This window comes from Myxine glutinosa, chromosome 13, assembly GCF_964187855.1.
Source record: "Myxine glutinosa chromosome 13, kmMyxGlut1.1, whole genome shotgun sequence".
NCBI lineage: Eukaryota > Metazoa > Chordata > Myxini > Myxiniformes > Myxinidae > Myxine > Myxine glutinosa.
Genome location: NC_136273.1, coordinates 60,018,490 through 60,043,563, shown reverse-complemented (window position 1 = coordinate 60,043,563; position 25,074 = coordinate 60,018,490). Strand labels below are relative to the sequence as shown.

General features: G+C 48.0%; 1 protein-coding gene across 3 annotated transcripts in view; it reads left to right on the top strand.

Annotated features, from left to right (window-relative positions):
• LOC137438461 (dynein regulatory complex protein 9-like) overlaps positions 1-13,818 on the top strand; it is a 44,906-nt gene extending 31,088 nt beyond the window's left edge. For all 3 annotated transcript variants that reach the window (XM_068133565.2, XM_078767110.1, XM_078767109.1), the window contains 2 exons: positions 6,000-6,101; positions 13,554-13,818. In XM_068133565.2, the coding sequence (XP_067989666.1) occupies positions 6,000-6,101; positions 13,554-13,670 (219 nt within the window). In that variant the 3' untranslated portion in view covers positions 13,671-13,818. The remainder of the gene's footprint in view (positions 1-5,999; positions 6,102-13,553) is intronic.
• The last annotated feature ends 11,256 nt before the right edge of the window (positions 13,819-25,074 follow it).

Here is a 25,074-nt window from a genome sequence, read left to right as displayed (position 1 = left end):
ATATAACAGAGGCAATTACATACAGGGGATTTACCATTAATCCCTAACTAATTAACATCACCCCACTCCTCATCATGGGAACAATGATACACTCTTACACGACATACGGTCTAACGGATCCCTACTTATGTACATGGTGTTTCTTCTTTTTCATTGTGACATACAGGGCATGGTAATCTATACACTTCTACCTGGACTAAGGTAATCATTGTCTACCCCCCACAAACGTAACACCCCCCCCCCCACCCCCCGGAACCGTAGCTCCCGCAAGGTTCACTGTAGGCGTTACCGTTCCAGCCTTATCACTTACAGACTCACACTTAATTAGCCTATGAAATAAATTAGGAGGGGTTGTGGGAAGTGAGCCACAGCTAACTTACCTCGTCTCCAAACCGTTGTACCCCTTAAGCAGCAATGCAAATATGTACAATCCTTGGAATCCTCGCTCCTAACTCCTGGGGCAGGAAGGAAAATGTCAACAACACACAAAAAACTACCTTAGCCACAAAATCTTAACCAAAAATGCAAAATTCAAAAACATTTGTACAACCACATTCTACAGACCACGTCCCCCGGTGGATGCCACAATATCCAATGTTATCTGCGGAGCCATCCCAAATGTACCCGAATTTCCGCAGGCGCTGTCCTGGTGTTACAGGTGAGTGACATGGCTCGGTGGATTTCGCCCCCATTCGCTCACACAAATTCCATAACCATTCACACACATTTCAATAATCATCAAAGCACTTATGGCATAGATGTCATAACACATGTGTGTGACCCTCAACTAGGCAGCGGGGAGGTACCGTACAAGCAAGATGGTGGGGGCACCTCAGGCTGTGGTGCCCGCAGTCCAAAAACAAGTCGCCCGACTTACGACTTCTTCACCCCTCCCCTTTAATTCCTGACCCCGTGACAGCCAAACAGCTCCTTAGCTGTCGTCCTGCCGGGAAGGTCTCTACACCAGGCTCCTTTGCCTCAGGCTCTCACATAGCCTGACGGGTCGCCAGAGGTCTCCACACCGCAGAGCGCCCAACCAGACCCCCCGACAGGCTCCCAATTTCCAGACACCACTGGCTGCCAGGGGTAGTTACCTCAGAGGGGGCCGCAGTTACTGCTCCTCCAGAGATTGACCCGTACCTGCGGACACACACACCTTCCCCACCCACAAAATCCACAATAACATTTCCTCCCGCACCACCATTCAATTCTCAACCACATATTTCCATAAAGATGTCATAAAGAGAAAAGTACTGCCATGGCCTGCTTACATGTGAATTCCCCATTCACATTTCAATCACATCTCAACCATAACTCAATTTCCACCCTCACGACCACACAAAAACACAAAACCTTTTACACATAAACAAACGCCACCCACAGGACACTTTGTGGCACACACTCCAATCCCCTCACCAACTATGTCATCACTCTCACCCACCCCCCCCCCCCCATTCTGAATTATTCATGTCCCAATTTATATAAGGAAATACTGAAGCCTGGGACAGGAAACATCAAGGCCTCACCTTTACGTGCAGGTAGTTGTAGGCTTCCTGACGTGCTGTTTTTCTTGCTTCCTGACCTTTACGTGCTTCCTGACGGGCTGTTTTTTATGGTTCGGGCTAGGCCCCTTAGTTCCAGTGAAGGGAAATCTTAACGCTACAGCATACACTGACATTCTAGACGATTGTGTGCTTCCAACTTTGTTCCAACAGTTTGGGGAAGGTCCTTTCCTGTTTCAGCATGACAAAGCCCTGTGCACAAAGTGAGGCCCATACAGAAATGGTTTGTCGAGATTGGTGTGGAAGAACTTGACAAGCCTGTACAGAGCCTCAACCCCATTGAACACCTTTGGGATGAATTGGAACGCAGACTGCGAGCCAGGCCTAATCGCCCAACATCAGTGCCCGACCTCACTAATGCTCTTGTGGCTGAATGAAAGCAAATCCCCACAGCAATGTTCCACTATCTAGTGGAAAGCCTTCCCAGAAGAGTGGAGGCTGTTATAGCAGCATTGGGGGGGGGGGGGGGGGGACCAACTCCATATTAATGCCCATGATTTTGGAATGACATGTTCGACAAGCACATACGGGTGTGATGTTCAGGTGTCCACATACATTTGGCCATGGAGTGTATATACTAGCAAAGGTACCTGGCGTTGCAGGGTAACAAACAATGAGTCCTTCCTGATGGGAATATGAAGAGAGGGGGGGAGGAGGAGAGGATGGAGGGGGAGAAGGGAAGGGGAGGGCAAGGAGAGAGAGGGAAAGGGGAGGGAGGAAATGGGAAGGGATGAGGAGAGGGGAGGGGAAGGGGGGAGGGGAAAGGAAAGGGGAGGGGAGGGAGGGAAACGGTGAGGAGAAGGGAGGAGGAAGGAAAGGGAGCAGAGTGGGAGGGAGAGAGAGAGGAGGGAGGATGGAGGGGAGAGAGAGAAATGAGGGAGGAGAGAAAAAGAGAGGGTGGGGTGGGGGGAAGGGGTAGAGAGGAGGTAGGGGCCAAGGAGGGGTGGGGGAGTGAGGAGGGGGAGGAACAGGGAGGCGAGTGAGAAGGGAAGGAGGGTGGAGTGAGGAAGCGGGGGGAGGGGAGGGGGAGAGTGACTATATCGCACAAACATGTTAGTCAATGAAAAAATGGGTACGTGAAACAAAAAGGCAGCTCTGTCTATTGTAATGCCATGGCTTGCATAAGCAGCCTAAATGTGGTTCACCAAGTAGTGGTTCACCTCATTAATCACATTCAAAAAGGGTGTTATAACACACCCAAACTTCCCCGGCCTTGTTACTAATTAATTAAGTACACAGGCATTTCCGATTTCATTTGTAGAGCCCTCGCCAAGCGGCTTAAGCACTCCGGCAAGCAATCCAACGAAATGGGTGATAAGGAACGGCTGGCTTGGCAAGCGATAGTAAGCTGATTGCTTCTTGTTGAAATGGCTGAGGAATTTTAAATACAGATCGATTTCAAGCAGCTAATCATGTGGAAACCACTGAGAGCAGACAAATTCAAAAAAAGGTGTTATAACACACCCAAACTCCCCCAGCCTTGTGACTAAAAACAAAAAGGGAGCTCTGTCCACTGCAGCCATGGCTTGGAAAAGCAGCCTGAATAGCGTCCTCCAATCGATAGATATGGTAAATTTTGTCAAATTTCACTCCAGATTTGGACATTATTTAGTCTACAGCATCCAATCCTCATATCCAAATCCAGATTTTGATGATATGCTTCAATTATGTAATGATAATCGATCGTGTTTCCAAGGCAAGACACGTTTGAGTAGGCTGAAACAAAATGGTGGCTTAAGAACCCAGGGAGGTGCAGTGGGCTGACCATGATGGCGGGCCGCCACCACAGTGATTTTTTCTTCTTCTTATGAGCACCTCGTTAATCATCTTCAAAAAGGGTGTTATAACACACCCAAACACCCAGTTTTCATCGTGCAATCTGTTGGACGTCCAGGTGTATGCATGCAAAGTTTGGGGCCGCTAGGTTTCATGGTTTTGGAGTTATGGAGGAGACAGATGGACGGACGGATGGACAGTGCCTTTTATTATAGCTGGCGAAGCCGGTGTTGTGAATGAACGCGTACGACGTATGTATTATGTTGAAAAGCCAGATTTTGCTGAATCCTTTGAGAATTTCGAAGCTTTGACGCACCAAATCGCTCCATGGAGGCCGCCATCTTGCGGATGCGGAAGTATGCATAAAAAATTGCGAAAAAGTTCAATAGGAGTTTGTTTCACCCGTCTTTTTTTGATTCACAATCTTATGCACCTCTAATTTGTAATTAAAATACTTTAAGACCAACCTCGTTCCCCGGGCCTGCACGGGCTCTGGTTATCTTCAACGAAAATTGTCACCAAACACCGGAACCAATGAGATTCGAGCATTTGACAAAATATTTCAAAAACCAAATCGCTCCATGAAGGCCGCCATCTTGCAGATGCGGAAGTATGCATAAAAAATTGAGAAAAGTTCAATAGGAGTTTATTTCACCCGTCTTTGTTTGATTCACAATCTTATACACCTCTAATTTGTAATTAAAATACTTTAAGACCAACCTTGTTCCCCGGGACCACATGGGCCCTGGTTATCTTCAACGAAAATCGTCACCAAACACCGGAACCAATGAGATTCGAGCATTTCAAAAAATATTTCAAAAAAGCTTATTACGCGTTTCGGAGGCTGAAAACAGCGTCAAATATTCTAAAATTGACGAAGAATTATTTTTTAGAAATCTCGCGGCCGTAGGGGATAGTTTTTCACGGTCGGAAATATCCGAAGTTGAGACGGAATTCACCAAGAAGGAAATTTTATAAATTTTAATCTCATCCAGAATGCAAATGGTGTCATTTTGAACTTGGTACGGTACCTACTACACCTACCTACTACCAACTACCTAACCTACTGATGCCATAGTGATGGGTAAAATCGTGGCAAGAGGCTTTGGCTTCGCCGGCTCATTGCGGCTTTGCAGTCGGGTACTCGTACACACAAATATACCCCAATGCTATTCCAGATAAAGAAGGCTTCATAACGCATCCCAAAAAAATAATCGAACCAATTGCATCTGAATGTTATTTTCCATTTGCAGAAGGGAAATTAACAAACAAAGGATCCTAATTCTCCTCCGGACTCCACTGAGTCGAACGAGTCATCACACAATCCCGTACAAGCTTTAAAAGTCAATGAAGGGGCCACTTGGCCCATCATTGTTGTGTTGCACTCCTGAATTTGGCCCATCATTGTTGTGTTGCACTCCTGATTTTGGCCCATCATTGTTGTGTTGCACTCCTGAATTTGGCCCATCATTGTTGTGTTGCACTCCTGAATTTGGCCCATCATTGTTGTGTTGCACTCCTGAATTTGACCCATCATTGCTGTGTTTCACTCTCGAGTTAATTTTTGTACAGGTGTAAAACGGCCATTTCTGAGCTGACTTTTTTTCTGGACATTTAATTTCCCTTGTCCATGCATCCTCGAAGTGTACCTCCTGTTATGTCCCTCTATCCTGCTGTTGGTGTGTTTATCTCCTGTATATTGTGTTGATATACTTATTATGGCTTTGCTTATTTGTGACTTAATCTTAGCTAAAAGGAAGCTTCTTGATGCTTCAACTGTCTAAGTAACCTGATCTTGATTGGTACCTGAAATTCAAAAATGTCCAATGTTAGTGAACATTGTTCACTTTAATACATATTAATAATATATATCAAGACATCAAGACAATATATTTCATAATCTTTATTGTCGATGATGATGATTATTTTTACTGACAATGGGTGTTATTTGGGTGTCCCAAAAGTAGTGCAGTGATCTGCCTGTAGGCTCGCTGCACTTGAACAATTCAGTTTCCATTTGTAAAGTACAGTTCAACAATCGTAGCATATTCTTGATCTGTCCATTTATTCATGGTAAATCTCCAGGGTTAGCGCATCGATCTGGAAAAAAAAAATCACATTGCTAGGCATTAGCATTAATAACATTGAAAAATCAAAATCACTGCACTATTTTTTGGACACACTGCACTTCTCCTGGGATCTGATGAGATTACATAATATATAAACATGTACATACCTCCATAAATACCAACATTCTCAGGGCACTTACAACAAGTCCAAGAAATCCAAAGCACATCCAACCTGACTGTTTGCTTCACATTTATACAAGTTAACTTATTACCTTCTCAAGCCTTTCCAAACACTTTTTACCCTTTTCACAAAGCAGATTTTTTTTACTTCCTCAAAAACTCTCGACTTTTCTCTCTTTCTTCACTTTTCTATCAATGCAGTTCTTTTATTTAAGGCCTGGCATCGATGAGGACTATATAGTCTGTGACTGGAGCCTTCAACATCAAAAAAGTAATGAAACCTGATCAGATCCCATTTTGTGGATCCCATTTGTGGATCCCATTTTGCTCCCGAGTTCATTAAATCTTATTCTATATCAAAGTCCCCAAGCATCTAGTTAACAGTTGATTGATGTGTCACGTGGATTTGCAGTACAATGAATATGAAAGTGTCATCATCAAGCACGAGTTAATGAAGGAAGCAGAAAGAAAGATGAAAGAGAGAGAGGAAATTGAATTCAAAAGCATTATCAAGGTAAAAACGTTTTTTTTTTCACGCCATTCATCCATTTTGTAGCGCCATTTGCTATGGATGAAATATCACGTGATCATAATTGTATATTAATGCATCACGTCATAATTCTACATCACTGGATAACTCCGTCATTACCTTTCTCTTGTGACTATATCCAACTCTGTATGTTGTGCCGGTAGTCATGTCGTTAGCTGGTTCACCCGTGCAGCGTGAAATGAAGTCTGTGTGCGTCTGTCCATGTGCATTTGAAAACGATGTTTTCAGATTTACAATTTAAATGAAGTTGAATATGGGATGTTGTGAAATTAACATCAGTTACAGCAATCCTTTAAGTTGTATTTTTTTTTAGGAATAGCCGATACTGTACAATTAACAAAAGTGTCAGCCGTGTGTCTGGGCATGTACGCGCGCGTGTGTGTGTGTGTGTGTGTGTGTGTGTGTGACAGAATTGTGAGGAACAAATGAAAAAAACGAGATGTGTGTGTCAGCAGATTAAAACAAGTTTTCTTTAATATCATAAAACGACACCAAATAGAATTAGTGAAATACAATATCAATAAGAAAAATATTATTATTGACATATTTATACAAATACATTATTTAAAAACACAAACATATATTTATATATATAGCTCAGTGGGCTGTCACCACGTAATTGATGAGGTTCCTGGGTTCTCCTGAGTGCATCTTCAATGCACTTTCACACACTTACATACTCATACATACGCTCACATCCGGGGTCTGCCTAGCAGGCACGTAAGACATCGGCCATTATAAAGCTCACAGTGTTAGTGTGAGAAATCTCTGAGGATATCCTGGAGACTCAAGAGCTTATTGGGCTGTCACCGCGTAAGTGATGAGGTTCCTGGGTTCGATTCCCGGGTTGTCAGAACTTTTTCACACTAGCCCCACGCAGGAATTTATTTCCGTTTCTTAACAAAAATAAATAAATAAATAAATATATATATATGTATATATAACCATTTTCATTGCTTGCTAGATCGAGATCTGATAGAGATCGACTCGATGATATTATAATGATTGATTGCTAGGACACCGGGTAACATGTATAAAATCCGTTATAAATGTCGTTTTGATTTATTTATTTTTAATGGGATATTGTCCACCACAAAGCCAGAAGGCCACTCGAGGTGGGGGGCTACACAAAGAAAACAAAAGCAGAACAACCAGCCTCTTGGATTCAAACAAGACAAGTGTAAAAAGTTGTCTTCACAGAACAAAAAGGGTTGGGAGGGGTTAACTAGACTGCTTCGAGACAACAGTGCCTCTACCCCCATTTTGGTAGACTTCCGACCAAGGCTAACGAGCTCAACCCCCCCAGGTTTGAAATAAGAGTTGTCCTTCTCCAAGGCAGACTGCCGACCAAGGCTAACGAGCTCAACCCCCCCAGGTTTGAAATAAGAGTTGTCCTTCTCCAAGGCAGACTGCCGATCAAGTCTAACGAGTTCCACCTACCCCGAGCAAGCCTGCTTTTAAGGGGCCAGACACCTGCCTTTCACACCTCCGCATGTAGTTAAAAACAGAGGTCGGCACGAGAAGCCATGCGGTATAGGAATTTGATTAGGAGGGGCTATCTGAGGCACAGACTATATGGGTTATTTTATGGATGAGGAGTTGCTCAGTTCTCCACCACTATCCCGGTCATTCCTCACCCTTTCATATTTGAATACCAGTTTGATCCAGAGGTTGTGATGGTCGGTGGACATGTTATATTAAAAGTAAGATGTGCAATGTGCATGATCTAATTTATTATCATATAATTGAATGTGTGATGGGAGTTGTAACTATGTGATAACTGATAATGCATTAAATCCTCCAGCGAGTAAAGTTTGATGAGTGATGTTGCATTGATGGGTTGAGTGACTGCCTGGATGCAGATGAGGTCGTGGATCTGTTGATGTAGGTAATCTACTGATGTGGATCCATGACCGAGGTTGTGGATCCACCCTTTGGAGAGGTTCTGGGCTGAAACTATCGAAACCTAGAGGAATAATAGTGCTAGTAAGGGCATTTTATGAGATATTTCACAAATCTGTTAACTAAATTGTTACCAAAAAATTTCTTCACCAATATGTTTGTAAAGGTGTGTAATAACATGTGTTAAAATGTTGAAGTTCAACTCCTGTGGGAAACCCAGAAAAAAAGCTGTTGAATTCGGGTACCGAAAAATTATTTTCGAGAATTTTTTTTTTTAATCGGCCCTTAAGTAACTTATGAGGGGTCAAATAAGGGTTTTTCATGATTCTGAGTTGATTGTTAACATTTATATTTCCACTTTTACATTTACACACAAAGTAGCTTTTATTTCACATACATATATAATACTCAAGAGTTATTTCTCATTCACAATGTCAGAAGTTTCAACAGTCATTGTCTATGTCTTCTTCAGACTCAACAACATCATGACTGCAGTTTCTGCATGTAATGCCATTACAGACTCCACAGGCCGAGATGCACGTGACCCCATTCTTCTTGCAGCTGCATCGCCGGTTGCTGCAATCTCCATGACAATTACAGCTCGTGAACTGCAATAGCTCCTCAGGAGCCGTGGGGTCCAGTGTTGGAACTGGCTCATACCCATGCACACCTATTGTCCATCCATAGTCACTGGGGTTCAGAGACATGCTGCAGAGACAGAGACATGTTCAGAGACATAGGCAAAGGTGGTGCCGGAGAGGTGACTTCGATCCAACCCATTGAGTGAAAGGGAGTGTTTCCATGAATAGAGACAATGTTTAAATCTATATTGTCTCCAACAAACTGAGTGACTGCATTGTTTGTTTCCCCAACCTCCATAAAGACCACCTGATCATTACTTGACAATTCACTTTCACTGGCTGGCACTTTGGCTGTCATCACTGATTGATCCTCAAGCGCAGCATCAACCGCAACCTCATCATTGATCTGTTCATCGGTTTCCTCCACAATGGTGTCAAGAGTGCCAGAAGTATCTGGAACATCATCTCCACTCCTACTATTAAGGAAGCAGTATTTGTAGTTTTGTGTCTCCGTGTAAGACTCAGTGTATCCCAGCCGGTGGAACTTGTTGAGCATCCATTTTGACCCAAATCTATGATCAAGTTGTATGGCAAGCCCCATTTGGTGTGGCAATACTCCAGACCGAGGTCGACAGGCCTTAATAAAATTCTGCCCCCAAACGGCAACTCTTTCGTCTGTCTTGACAATCGGTCTCAAGAACATCTGAAGGCTTGCAGGAACAAGTGTCAGCTGACTATCGATGTCAGTCATACTGTGTGTGGTGGGGTATGATTTTGGACCTAAATCAATCAAGGCAATATCATTGGATATGAACTTGAGTGCCGTCTTTATGATCTGAGTCTTCTCATCTCCATGGTCAAGATTAGCATGATGCGCTCGCAGAATATTGTCGGTGCCATCTTTGAGACAGAGTACATCTGCCCTTCTTTCCTGTGTTGTGAAATACAAGGTGTCTTCGTATTTCTCTAGAAGTTTTATCTTTAGCCAATGCTTTGAATAAGAAAGGCTCTTCTCTGGTGACTGATCAAACTCCTGCAGCTTTTCATGGACTTGGTCCATGTTCATTACCCCATGCTCTAATTCTGAGTCTAACCATTCGCAGAATTCAATAAAAACTGTCTCTCGCTCCTCATCAATACTCCTCTGTCCTCTCTTCCTTTTTCCTTCCTCATCAGTCTTGGACAAACTGTCACCTCTCGCAAACATAAGTTTGCATCGCAAATGGTACAGTGTTTCTTCTGCTACCAAGTCGTTGATCCCTTCCAGGCGTCCAGTGACTTCAGTGCCCCAGTCATCCCACGACTCCGTGCTGTCTTCAGCAAGCTTGCCTTCAGTGTATCTGCAGTCAAATTATCTGGCACTCTGTATTTCTTTCTAGCTTGTGCTGGATTATTTTTGTAGAGCTGGGCTGGTTGGTTGCAAAGAATGCATACATCCTTATACAGGAGGTCAACTGACTGTGATCTTCTAGAACTGCAGCCAGTTGATGAACTGAACTCACAAGTAGTGCGTCTTCTCTTCAACTTTGATGACTCTTTCTCTGCCTTTGATGCTTGAGCTGACTTCTTGGTGGTTGCAACAAAGTTGTTGTACAGATCATTTTTACACTTCTGGTGGTACCTCAGTTTTCCTTCCTTTTGAGCCTCCTTCATACGTTCCACAACAGTAACATTTTCGACAGTTTCTGCTTGTTTCAATAAAGTTGAGTATCCCTTTGGAGTTGTCTGTATGAGCCTTTCAGCTGGTGTATCCGAGCGTGCACAGATGAAGCAATTGAGCACAGGTGGAGTAACGTCTTCATCCATATTGCTAGACTCCATGTCCTGCAAAGTAGAAAATGAGATATATTTAGAAATTATTTTTCCACAAAGGAGTGTCTGTGGTGAAATATAAATGTTAACAATCAACTCAGAATCATGAAAAACCCTTATTTGACCCCTCATAAGTTACTTAAGGGCCGATTTAAAAAAATAAAAATTCTCGAAAATAATTTTTCGGTACCCGAATTCAACAGCTTTTTTTCTGGGTTTCCCACGGGAGTTGACCTTCAACATTTTAACACATGTTATTACACACCTTTACAAACATATTGGTGAAGAAATTTTTTGGTAACAATTTAGTTAACAGATTTTCATATGTTTCCCTTACTATGCCCAGCTGATGATCCATGCAGTCAGGAAACCAGTGAAATGCTTACAGGTTAATGTTCTTATAGTGGCCTGCAAAAGTACTCACCCTCTCTAAAGTTTTCACATGTTGACGCTACTTGAGCTTATTTCATGATGCTTTCAAATCAAACTTAAAATATAGTCTTCACAAGCTATTCCAAAGCGATAAAGGGAAAAAACGTACACAAAATGTGAATGAATACATTAGATTAACAGAGAAAATCGGACGATTCTCAGTTGCATAAGCATTCACACCCTATGCCCAATGAACCCAAAATCATTTCAGGAGCAAATAATTTATCTGAAAGGTTACAAAATAAGTGTAATAGGTTGCACTTGTATATAATAATCAGTGGTTTCCCTTAAAAATTAAGCTCCCCCACTTATCTAAGGAGTTTTAAGGTGTAACTCACTTGGTAAACCAACAAGACAAACATGAAGACCAAGGAGTTTTCCAAAGAACTCAGACATAAAGTGGTGGAGGAGCAGCACTCAGGAGAGGGTTATAAGATTTCAAAGTCACTCCTTATCCCTTTGAGTATGGTGAACCGCCTTTAGAGGCCATTTTTCCCCCGCAGAGTGGGGGTTCGCCTTTTTTCGGGCACCGTGGTCCCATTTTTGAAACAATGTTTTATGGCCGGATGCCCTTCCTGCCACCAACCCTGTTAGTCGCCTCTCGCGATACACAGGGAATTACCAGTGAACTGGTACTCAATTTGCCGACCTCAGAAGGATGACAGGCTGAGTCAACCCCCCTGGTGTTAATTCAGCGATGGACAGGGATCCCAAGCTGGCAGCCTAACCCTAAGCCAACACCAGGTTCTGAGTATGGTGAAATCCATCATTAAGAAATGGAAGACATGTCATTCCACCCAGACTCTACCCAGATCAGGTCGCCCAGTAGTTTCTACATAATTCTTAATCCATCTAAATGTGGCATTATTGGTAGGGGTTGAATACTGTCATGTCCCCGGGGTTAACACACCAAGAGGACGTGACCGAAACGAGCTTTACTCTGAGGCGTATACCAAACTTGGCGGTTTTGACATGCGTGGGGTGGACGGTAGCAAGGGCTTACCTGTACGAGTTCATTGGGCTTCCTCGAACCCACCACAAATAAACGAGACAGAACACAAGGTAACAAGCAACAGATAATGGGTTTATTAAGATAATGCAAGGGAACGATGAAAGGTAAGGTAAACTAAAGTCTGGTGGGCATCACAGGTCCGGTCGGTCTGCGAAATGGCCACGCGTCGACCGGCTCATTATGGCGCCGAGCTGCACTTTCGCCATGCCATGAATGTGAGGTAATTCGGGCCGGCAGTCCCCTTGCGCTCTCCACTCCGTCCGAAACGCTGTGAGCTCCACGAACCGCCGGCAAAGCCCGCTCCTCACGATCGAAGTTTGCCACAATGCTCCTTCTCTGCACCGGGTCCACACCTGCGAACTCACTCCACCAGTGCACCCAAACCAAAATTAAATGTGACCACCTTTCATGAACGCCAGGACCAGAAAAAGGAATGCGACTGCCTCCAACAACCGCCAGTACAAAAGAGACGAGAGAGCAAAAGGTATGCAGTCGTCCTCGTTGGAAGCCAGCACAAAAGAGATGGCAAGACAGCGTTTTTTTCCTCTCCCAGCTCTCGAATGTTCCACGCTGACGTCACATTCTGTCCAATCACCGAGCTCTATTCATCACTCCATGGCTTCTTAACCAGTCACGAAGCTCGGGGCGTGGCCTCCCCGTCATAAGTCGTCGGGGGCGGAGTCTAATCTCTGTTCAGAATGTCGGATGACGTCGGGGGTTTACTTGCCGATCGGCAAATGCTGTTTCTGTCGGCCCTGGCGGCGTGGTGAGCGAGTGAGTCCATTGCCTGGCCGGCTGAGTTTTATAAGAACATAAGGGAAAAATCACAGGGAGGGAAACATGTACAGGGGAATTTTAACCATAAGCCCTATAATTAATTAGCACAAAACCACCCTCCTTATGGCGACATGGAAACACTCTTACCCGGACAGGCAGCCGATTCACGACATCGAGATTCTCCGCAGCATACATAGCATTTTAATCTACACATTTCTAACTTCCCTATGAGGTATTTCATGCCTACCCCTACCCCGACAAATGTAACAATACTTTTGCAGGTACTTTGGGTAAGGGAACTGTTTTGAGGTTTACAATTTAAATGAAGTTGAATATACGAGTAGGATGCTGTGAAATTAACATCATTTACAGCAATCCTTATTATGTTATATTAGAGGACTAGCTGCTATGACACAATTAATTAAGTGTGTGTGTGTGTGTGTGTGTGTGTGTGTGTGTGTGTGTGTGTGTGTGTGTGTGTGTGTGTGTGTGCGTGTGTGTGCGTGCGTGCGCGCGCGTGTGCGCGCCTGCATGTGCGCGCCTGCATGTATATGTGTGTAAGTGTGTATAAGTGTAAGTTGCTGTTGTTGACTGCTATCTCCAAACGTGGGTAGGTTTCAGCAGATGGAACGGAGACCTACCAGGTCTCAAAGTATATACCTCTGTTTGTGTGGGTGGGCGTGTGTCCAAGGCATCACTTTTTTAAAACAATTTAAGCTTTGTCACTTTGTCACAAACTCACATAAAAATACACACACACACACACACACACACACACACACACACACACACACACACACACACACACACACACACACACACACACACACTCTCTCTTGCTCCATGGTGTACAAACTTGGTCTCAATTTTTTGTGTGCCAATATGTTCTCGTATTTTCAGCTGCAGGCATGGTGGCGTGGGGTGAGGGTGAGAAAAGGAATGGTGGTGATCGCTGCCCTGTCTGGTAGAAAAGCCAAAGAGAGCAAAGGGGGGAAATCCAAGCGAAAGAAGAAATAACTGAAATGCGAGTTGTTGTCCTTGATTGTCGTATGTTGTATTGTCGATTACGAAGTCGGACTTGTTTTATGAGATATGACGTTGGAATTGTATTCTAACTGAAGCACATCCTCTCACACAGTAATTATAATAAATCGTAATCCATGAATTGCCTGCGGTAGCATTTTATGTACATGTTATTCCTCGGACAACTTCCAATTACTCATTTCGACAACCCAGTACTCTAACTACTTAATTAGACAACCCACCACTGATTTATTCAATGAGCCTAATTATTCCCACCTTCAGTCTAGACTCTGGGGCGTTTTTAGGCCAAGGCTTTCACGTATCTGTGTTCGACTGGCAGAAATGTCATTTGTTCAGAGTGCCGGCGATAGCTCGCCTACTCTTAATACAAGACACCGAGGGTTCTCTAACATCGACTAACTAATGTTAACAGACAGGATGTCCGGTTTAACATCCATCGAAGCATGTTGTGATGCAACAACACGCATGTGAAACACCATTCCGAGCTGTTTACAGTTGGGTTCAGAACCGAGACGAGACAAGTCAGAGGCAAGTGTGTCAAAGGAATAGTTGTTCCACAGAGAACGGAGATAATCAATGGTGAGTTATCTGAACTTACCTTTCTTTTGAGGAACTAAAACGACTCATGCACAGAGCTATTAAAACTTACCTGTGAGGAAGAAAACTGACGTCTACGTGACATGAAGGGCTAGTTTCACAAGGTTCTGGCAACGAGATACTCATGATAGTTCACGACCTACCTAGAGTCCCTTTATATACAGAGTTGCGACACAGAGGGTCTGGAAAAATCTAGTCACGTGATTGCGTGGAGCCATTTTGAGTCCATCGCGGACAGGATCAGGATCGGACGCATATCGGTCAGCGTTTTAACGTTCCCGCTGTACGCAGCGTTCTCATTCGTGTTTTACATCGATTTTACGACAAAATGACAGGTTGTAGTGCCTGTGGGTGCACAAATAGAACAAATAGAAAGTGAGAGTACCGTCCGAGGAAAATCTACAGGGCCTTGTCATTCCAGATATCCAAGACGTGCAGGAGCTGTCTCAACCTGAGCGCGATAGCTTGTACAACCTTGCTGGCTACTGTGTTCACAGTATAAGGAAAAACCAGAAGACGTGTGATGACTGCATTAGCCAGGTGATTGTTGCTGAAGGTGAAGAAGTTAACCAAGCTGCAGAGCTTACTGTACTGAAAGAGTATAAGCAAGGGTGTCTTGTTCATGTTTCAGAAAAAGTGATCAACATGTTGGTAACTGTGGAGGCCATGTTTCGTGGTGCACAGGATGCTTTCATGGCTGAAAAGAACGTCGCAACAATGTTTGTGGAGAGAGCAGAGCAGATAACGAGAGATGTTCACTTCCCAACGTGCCACAATCTGAAAGCCAAACTGCTTACAAAATTCATCAACGCACGCCTACACATCTTTTGTAAGGAAAAGACACATCAACGCAGGCAACAAGCTGCACAAGCAAAGAAGGGGGGTGAACTTGGCAGCAAGAGCATGGCAATGAGACAATTGGCTGCAAAAGTGAAATAGATATTTCCATTGGACTTCAGTTGCAGGACTGCAATGTGCTGTACACCTACAAGCTAGCAACTTACCTGGATAATTGGACTAAATAATCATTTTGAAAATGTTATCATTAACATTTTCTCTAATATGTAATTTCAACAGGGAATAATACACATATCCAAGTTATTTTAAAGCTATGGACTAACATACTGTTACAGACGCGGTTTTAGATGTTAGTTTACCGAGCGGTTTGGTATTACCGTGTCCGCACAGTTACTCCCCGATTAGAACCCTATCCCGCCCGATTCCACTCGACGTTGACCAAGTCGCGCTATGCTAAATCAATGAAGGAAAGGACACAACGGCTGGGATAAATGCAACGACACAAGGGGTACAGTTCTCAAGACCTCCAGAGGAGGATATAATATTGGTGATGCAGAAACGGGTAGATTACACGGTAAGAGGTAAAGCACAGAAAAGATGGGCACTTAGACACAGTCTTATCTTATCCCTGACAGACCACAGACAAACGGGACAAGACTGACTTACACAGGGATTGATGGCAAGGAAGGGCAGGCAGTCGATAGCACAAGGTGCACCTTGGCTCAGGGGCAGAATCAACACGGTCCGGTCCAGAGATGCGGGGAGGTATTGTCGCGCTCGGAGGTGGCGTCCTTTTCTCTCCAAGCTGAGGCGCATCTGACGTCACCTCCCTCTTCCTGCGCATGTTCAGCGGGGAGTGACACGCCCTCGGCTCGTTAGCTCCGCCCCAGATGGAATCGGTCCGCCGCTCCTATTGGGTGCGGGGGGTACCGGGCTCCGCCCTTGACGAGGAGCTGACAGCGAGCCCCTGCGTGGTAACCCCGTCAGAGCACATGTTCAATGGCGGCTAACCAAGCCGGAGTGAGGACGCACACTCCCCGCGCCGCCGCCGCTGTTGTTGTTGTTGTTGTACCATGAGGAAGAGCTGCGGGGAGGTATTGGGAGGTCCTAAACTTTCTAACGGTGCCATACAATCACATTCTGGTGCAACGAAGAGTCAGAATTAATGGAAACGAGTCCTTAACTGACATAGACTAAGAATAACTAGCAAGATGTCCTATAGTTGTCTACGTGAGATGCGGTGGACCTGGATGCGACATTTAATGGGGGAAAAAGGGGGAGGTCGGGTCTACAGAGTGTTGTTTACAGAAAATGGGACTAGGGAATGGGGGATTGGGGATAGTTGGGAAGTATTGGGGAAATAGGGGAATATTTACAAGCGGATATGGATGGAGGCCAATCTCATATCCGCAACATTGCACCCTTCTCTACCTCGGGGCGTCCCGACCCGATAAATTTTTACCTACGTTAGTGTGGCACTCAGATGTAGTTCCCTCTACTATTAACTCAACCCTGAGTGCGACAGTTTTACAGATGTTCACAAATGAGTAAATATGTCCCCCTGCGACGTTGCACCCTTCTCCTCACAGAAACACACCCACAGGATAACCGAATCGCGGAAAGAATCCTCAAACTAAACATACAGCCGGTAGGGAGCATTATTTACACAAGACTGATATTTACACTACGATCCAGGACCTGTTCTTTGAGGAACACATGCAGATGTTATGCATAGAGAGAGCACGCATGCCAGCATCGATACACCAACCCACGAGTGCCCTGTGGCCTTACGGCCTTTAATAATGTGCAGAGCACCCCATCCAAGCACCAAAAGCACCACCCCATACATACAGTCAGCACCATCCGGTGCACCAATAAAGTGTTCATAGTCACCGGTGGTGTCGCAGCCGGCTGATGTTCTGCCGCTGGTCTTGCCTTCCTGAAGTGCACTTGGCCTTCTGGCTTCTTTCAAAAATAAAGAAAGGCGCCAACCGCGTCCATTTCTAAATTGTGGCCGTCAGGGTGGCCAACTATAAGTGGTTCACCTGTATGGCATAGGTGCCACGTTGACCCAAAGGTCCATCCACGGGTGGTGCTTGCCCGCAAAAGAACTGCGGTCCATGGTGGGCGGCCACAAAAATTGCGGTCCATATGGTGTATCGATCCAGGCAGCAAGCAGCGAAAGTACAGGCCCACAACTGCAGAGCCAGCACCTCTCTCTCCTCTCTCTCTGCCCCAAAGCCAGATCCTCGTAGGTGGGAGACAAAAAGAAGACAAGTGAGTAAGGTGGTAAGGGCGCAAAAGTGCACGCAATTCAAGGTAATGCACACTGGGGGCACATGGGAACCAGGTGAGACAGGTACGTTCCTACCGTACGCCCCCCCCCCCCCACCAGGTAACCTACATTGCCCCTCCCTTACCCCTTACTGTATCCACAAAACACAACACTACCCATAAACATCTACTTTACACATCAACAAACGTCCCTACTGTCTTCCCCGTTCCTCCCATAAACCAAATTCGTCTTCTCTCCCTCCTAACCAATCAAATTTGCCATTTCCAACTCTCATCAAAATTTGCCATCACCAATTCATCATCAGTCCCTCCTAAGGAGGGAGAGATGGAATCACCCCAATGTCTCATCCACGTCGTGATGCGTCTCACAAATCCAAACAGCAATTCTCATTTCCTGCAACACAGAACAAAGAAACACAGGTGTGGAGTCATCATCATCACCTCAGGTAAGTGGCTGCGTATGGTGCGACAGGTTCATCAATCCTAACTATTTCCTAAATGACTTTAACAACTTTACATTACCCGGGGTCTTTCCCTGCCAATCCATTGGCCAACTTACACTATGGGTTCTAAAAACCAATTCCCATTGACCAAACTGTGGTGCTTCTCAATTTGGGGTCTCACTCCCCCGATTCAACACTCGGTGCTCTCGCACGATTTCTGGGCTGTGACGTGTAGCTCTCCCAGCAGGTCTACCCACCTGCACACCTCCACCACTGTAGTTGCCACCCGAGCTTACCTGCTCCTCACCCTAACCTAACTAACTGGGGAAGGCCCTCTCGCACTCTCACCCCCTCAGTGCCCTCTCTGGCACGGGCTGCCCGATCCACACCCGGGATCCTCAGGCACCCACTGACACTAACGGCTCCCAGAGCCCACCTGCGGCCTCACCTGGCCGACATCCTCACAGTGGTGGAGTGCCCAATCCAACTACACACACTAACAGGCTACACGCCCAGCCATTTCCACAACACTAATGCACCCATCCACAATACCATTCTGCAACCGCACCACAAATGCCAATATCCAACCACAATTTACCTATACCCTCTACCTAACACTTACACTACCCGCCCCGGGTACTCGTGAAAGGGGTCCACTCTTCCCCCATCCACACCTTCGCACCATGCACACCACTCCGTACCACTTACTCCAACTCTCTCCACACACCTGTACTTGCACACCTGTGCTCTCATACTTGGTGCCGCCTGCACCCTTCTCTCCCCCAAGCGCATTTGCGCTGATCCACAACACTCACTACTCATACACTGCTCCACACTGCTCCACACACCTGTTCAGTTCTCAAACACACGGCATCATCTCAGCTAACTACTCCCCTCTGAAACTTGCGCTTCCCAGTCGTCCCTTTAAACTATTGCGCTCCCTCGTCATTATCATCCATACTAATCTACCTGCGTCCCCACTACAGGTATCAGTCCCTAACTAAACTTAACGTCACCTAATGTTAGCTTCGCTAGATCCCTACACACAATATAACCTAACCCACCCGGGCTAGTTTTCACTGCCATACACTCCATAAACTATTGCGCATTTGCCCCACCATGGGAAGGGTGGCAGGGATGCCACCCTTACCCACCGGGCCCATCGCTCATCAATCCCCCAGTCCTCTGGCACTAATAAGCCCCCCTTATTCAGAGGTACTGGGTCCCGCCTCGGCATCTAAAGCCGAGGCAATCCACGGGGGCGCCTGCTCGCCGGTGTAAGGCCTTATCCGGTCGGCGTGGACGATCCGAGGGAGGGCTCGTGGCCCCATTTTGATTTTTACTACCACGTCACAGACTTGCGACAGGACGACCCCCGGGCCTTGCCAGGGAGAGGTGAGTTTCGGGCACCTACCCTTCCTCCTCCGGGGATTGAAGAACCAAATCTTCATCCCCGGAGTGTACTGACTCCCCTGGCTCCGGTGGTCGTACCTGCGCTTCATCTTTTCCCCCGCCAGATGGAGTTGGCGGCGGGCGAAGGCATGGATTAGCTCCATGCCTTCCTCTAGGTGACGTGCGTACCCCTCCCTCGGCGGGTTAACCACTGTGTCTGGCACGGGACCGCATAGCAAGTCGGCGGGAGCCCGTAACTCCCGCCCATACATAAGCAACGCTGGACTGCATGCGGTGGCCCCGTGCTGGCTGGTTCGGTAGGCCATGAGCAAATAAGGGAGATGTTCGTCCCAGTCATCCTGACGGGTGGCGGTGAACAGTGCCAGTTGTTGGATTAAAGTTCGGTTGAATCTTTCCACCATCCCGTCAGATTGAGGTCTTAAAGGCGTTGTTCTGGTTTTCCGAATTGACAGGAGACTGCACACATCTTTTAGCAATTTGCTCTCAAAATTTTGTCCCTGGTCGGTGTGCAACTCCTGTGGAATCCCATGCCGGCACACAAATCCTTCCACGAAGGCCTGCGCTACCACCCCTGCTTCTTGGTTGGGGAGGGCGTAGGCCTCCGGCCACTTGGTGAAGTAGTCCATCACAACGAGGATGTACTTATTACCTAGGCGGGTGCGGGGTAGTGGGCCTAGGATATCCATGGCCACCCGCTCTAGGGGGGCCCCCACCTGGTGTAATTGAAGGGGGGCCCTCATCCTCCGTGCTGGTCCCTTTTTGGCAGTACAGGCGTCGCATCTCCGACACCAGTCCTGTATGTCGCGCCCCATATTCACCCAATAAAACCTCCGGCGTACCTGCGATGTCGTCTTTGTCCTGCCCAAATGGCCGCCGGGGCGGGTACCATGCACCTGTTGCAATATATCGGTCTTAAATTTATTTGGGACTACCACCAGCCAGGAAGTTTTATCAGAGGGAACCTCCACCCACTTGCGATACAAGATGTTATCCTTCAATTCCAGGGTTTTCCACTGAGCCCAATATGCCTTGGTCTGTGCCCCGAGGGGGGTGACCTCTTCCCCATTAGGTCTTTGCCCCAATCTCACCCATTCGTGCACCGGCCTCAGTACGGGGTCCTCCCGCTGGGCCGCGCTCCAAGCCAAAGTTCCGAATTCCTCATCTGCGGTTAGTGGCAAAATTGGCCCTCTCACCCGGGTTGCCCGGACAACGAGGGTCGGGTCCGAATCGCCCAATTGTTCCCTCTCCTCGTGTCTCGCACAAAATTTGCAGTTTTCCCCCAGACAAGGACGCCGAGAGAGTGCGTCCGCATTACCATGGGCCTTCCCGGCCCTATGGGCCACATCAAAATCGTACTGCTGCAACTTTTCCAACCACCTTGCAATTTGGCCCTCTGGTTCCTTGAACCGAAGGAGCCATTGCAAGGAGGAATGGTCAGTTCTAACCAAAAATTTCCGCCCGTACAAGTACGGGTGGAAATGGTTCATGGCAGCCAGCATAGCCAATAACTCTTTGCGAGTGACGCAATAATTTCGCTCGGGCCTACTTAAGGCCCGACTATAGTAACCAATCACTCTCTCCACGCCCTCCTGTGTCTGAGACAAAACTGCGCCCAATCCTTCCTGGCTCGCATCCGTGTCCAGGGTAAATGCCCCGTTGCTAGTGGGGTAAGCTAGAAGGGGTGCGGATGTTAGACACCCCTTCAATTTTTGGAAGGCCTTGTGGCACTCCCGTGTCCAATTAAATCGCGTCCCCTTCTCCGTAAGCCGGTGGAGGGGACGGGCCAACTCCGCAAATTTCGCCACAAAGCGCCGGTATTAGGAGCAGAGTCCCAAAAATCCCCGCACCTCTTTGATGGTACGTGGTGCGGGCCACTCCTCTACCGCTTTAATTTTGTCTGGGTCCGTTTTTACCCCCTCGCAACCGATGACGTGGCCTAAATAGGCCACCTCCTTGGCAAACAAGGTGCACTTACTCGGGTTCAGCTTCAACCCTGCCTGTCTGAGGCACCCGAACACCTGGTCCAAATTAGCTACTGCCTGGGGGAACGTTTTGGCATGTACTAGGACGTCATCCGGGTACACCAGGCATGATTGCCACGGCATGCCGCCTAGTACATGCTCCATCAATCTTTCAAAGGTGGCGGGGGCGTTACACAAACCAAACGGCATCACAGTAAACTGATACAGTCCCTTACCTGTGGAGAATGCCGTTTTCTCCTTCCCTGCCCTATCCATCTCCACCTGCCAATACCCACTCTTGAGGTCCAAAGTTGAGAACCAATTTGAGCCCGCAACGGCATCGAGGGTGTCATCAATCCTTGGCAGGGGATATGAGTCCTTGAGTGTCACGTTGTTTAGCTGGCGATAGTCCACGCAGAACCGCGTGGTCCCATCCTTCTTTTTGACCAGCACAACAGGTGACATCCAAGGACTTCCCGAGGGCTCGATCACGCCTGCGTCGAGCATTTTTTCAACCTGCTCGTCAGCTTCCGCCCTCTTGCTCCAAGGGAGCCGTCGGGCGGCCTGACGAATAGGCCGGGCCTCACCGGTGTGGATCTGATGTTTCACCAGGCCCGTACGTCCAATATCCTCGGGGGACAGGGAGAAGAGGTCCAAATGGGACCCAACCAGTTTGTGTAAGGCCTCCCTCTGGGTACCTCCCAACTCTACGCTACTACGATTTACCATCTCGCAAATGGGATCGGGCCAATTCCTACTTCTTATTGAAGGCTCCCCCCGGGGCCGGCTCGGCTGGACGTTCTCGCCCCTCACTGTCGCGACTTCCTCAACTGGGGTGCAGCCAGCTACCCTCGTGCCCCTTACTATAGTGCGTGGTTCTGTACTTATATTTATTACTCGGACGGCCACTACCGGTTCGTCCGTTTTTACAAGGGTGCGGCCCACGATTAAACCCGGTATGGACTGCGCTGCCACCGGTTCGACCAGGCCGCAGGACTCCTGCCATGTTGGGCGAGCTGCCCACCGGGCCGGCACTATCGCCTCGGCCCTTGGGGGAATGGTCACGGCCTCGGAAGCCTCCAGCTCCGCTCTCTCGGCCGTGCTCACTCCCCCTAACGGCAGCTCTTCTACTCCCACCTGCAGGATCCCCCGGCACAAGTCGATTTTACAACCGCTGGCAGTCAACAAATCCAACCCTATTAAACATGGGTCGCACACCTCTGCCACCCAAACATCTATCTCCCTCCTTACCGACCCTAACTTGAGGGTCACAGAACCACGCCCTATGATCGGGGCCGTTACCCCGGTAGCAAGTTGCAAACTATAATTTTGCAGGCGCTGGATCTTATCCCAGCCACCTGCGCTCGAATCAAGGACCACAGGGCTGATGATCGTGGCGCTAGCTCCTGTGTCCACTACGGCGTCTACCCCCACGCCGGCAATTTTGCATCTGATTGTCAGGCTACCGGTTCCAATTTGGCCACAATAAATGACCTGTCGCGTCAATGAGGGCTCTCCTCCATCCTCTTCTGCCGAACACCGCCCTACGTGCCCGACACCTTCTAGTTTCCCGGGGTCTGGCGGGGGGGTGTCTGGGGTCGGCTAACCCGCTCCCCCCTGGGCGGAGTTGAGGACCTCAACCGCCGGGGATCATCCCGGCGCGTGGCTCGACAGTGCCGCGCCAGGTGACCCAGACGGTTGCAAGTATAGCACCTCACCTGATAAGGTGCTTGTCTCCGGAATTCCAAATTTCCCCCCCTGAAGGTCCGAATTGGATTACCCGCTCGTGGTCCACCGCGGGCCACCTCCGGGGCCGCCTGCCATGGTCCAGGTCCCGCCAGGCGCTGGTCCACCAGCCTCCGGACCATGCCCGCCAGGTCAGGACTCACGTGGAGGGCGGGCCCCCTAAGGGGTCCGCCCTCCATCGGAGGTCCCACCTGGCGGACCGCCATTGCGTGACGCTCGCTCCCCCGGGCCAGGGGCCTTGCTGCTTCCCAACGGGCCGCAGCGTCAGCCGCCTGGCTCAGAGTCTGCGGACGCCACATGGCGAGCTGTTGCCGGAGCTCAATATCCGGGAGGGCCTGGATAAAATGGTCCAGCGCCAGGCTTTCCCGGGAATCCGCTGCCATGCTAGCATGTGCGATCCCCACTGCGCGGCGAATGTCGTGGGCAAGTTCCCCGATGGCTTCCTGGGGCTTGCGTTTTCGCAGCGCGAGCTGAGCTTTAACAAGCTCGCTCTGCTGTTCAATGCCGAATCGATTAATTAGGGCGTCGCGGAGGGCTGGCAGGGTGAGAGCACCCGCTGGTAATGCCGTCAGCACCTCCGCCGCCGCGCCGTGCAATGCGGCCACCAGGTGTACTCCACCTTCGTCCTCACCCCAACCGTTGCCCTTACACACACAGTCAAACTGCGCCAGGTACGCGCGTAGATCACTCTTGCCGTCATACGGCGCGAGTGGGACCTTGTGGGACCACCTCGTATGCGAGTCGTTGCCCGCCTGCCGGACCCCGTGCGTCGCCCCTTGCGGGGTCAGCGCGGGGCCGAACCGGCCGGGCCCCCACAGTACATTACCCCCAAGGGGCTCTCGTGCCTCCCCTGTCCCTCTAACAACTACCCCTGTTGGTGTCGATGCATGGGTCACACTTCCGCAACCCGCTACCCATTCCATACCACCACAACCTTGCTCACCCACACCTCGCACCTCTCGTTCCATACCCTCCGGACCAGCCATACACCTCACTCTTGGCCTCTCACGAACATCCGGGTCTATCTCGACCCCCAAGCTTATTAAATCACCTGGCGCATCATACGCACGACCATATTGGTCACCACTTACACCGGGTCCTCTTTCTCTTCGCTTCTCCTCCATCACCTGCGAATCCCTCATCCGGTTAATGACCACATCATCACGATCCGAACACAGACTTTGGACCAATTCTTTTACTTCCTCCTTTATCTCTTTCTTATCCTCTCTCCGTCGCTTCTTAATTTCGCTCACCCCTTCTTCCACTTCTTCTAATTTCTGCTTCACCTCCTTCATCTCCTCGTGCGCCCCTTTAAGTTCTTCCTCTAACTCCACTTAATTTTTTTATATGTGCTCCCGCACCTCCCGCTCTTTAACCTCCATCACCTCTACCACCTTGTCCATTTTCCTCGTCAGGTCCTCATGTACCGTCTGACACTCTTTTTTAATTACCCCTACGTCCTTTTTCATCTCCTTCTGTGTCGATTTTAAACCCTCTATTACCGCTGTGTTCTTCTTTACCTGGTCCCCCAACTCCTTTTGTCCCACTGTCAGTTGTTCTACTCCCAGCGTCAACTCCTCTATACCACCTTGCAATTTTACAGTCCCCTTTCTCACCTCCTCCATGCGCTCCTTACAGTGCCTCACCTCCTCGCGCACTCCTCCGACCTCCTCACTCACACCTCTTCTGATCTCTTCTCCCATCACTTGCATCTCCTGCCCAGATGCCACCCTCATCTGCTCCATTTCCTCCCTGTGAGCATCCAATTTAGTTTCTACCCCCATTCTGACCCCCTCTATCTGCTGCCCCATTTGTTTAACTTGCCTTTCCGCTTGGTCCCTCATGTCCCTCAATTTGCCTTCCATACTGTTTTCTAACCCCTCTAACCCCTTTTTCATCCCTTCCATTTGATTCTCCTGAACGGCCATTCTGTTTTCTACCCCAATTAACCCCTCCTGTATTTCCCCTAATCTATTGTCTAATCCCTCTATTCTACTCCCTAACCCTCCGATCTGGGCCCCCATCCTTTGTTCTAACCGTTCCCCCATTTCTCCCATTTTGCCCCCCATTCTGCCCCCCAATCGCTCACTATCAGCCCTCATTTGCTCACTCTGAGCATCCATC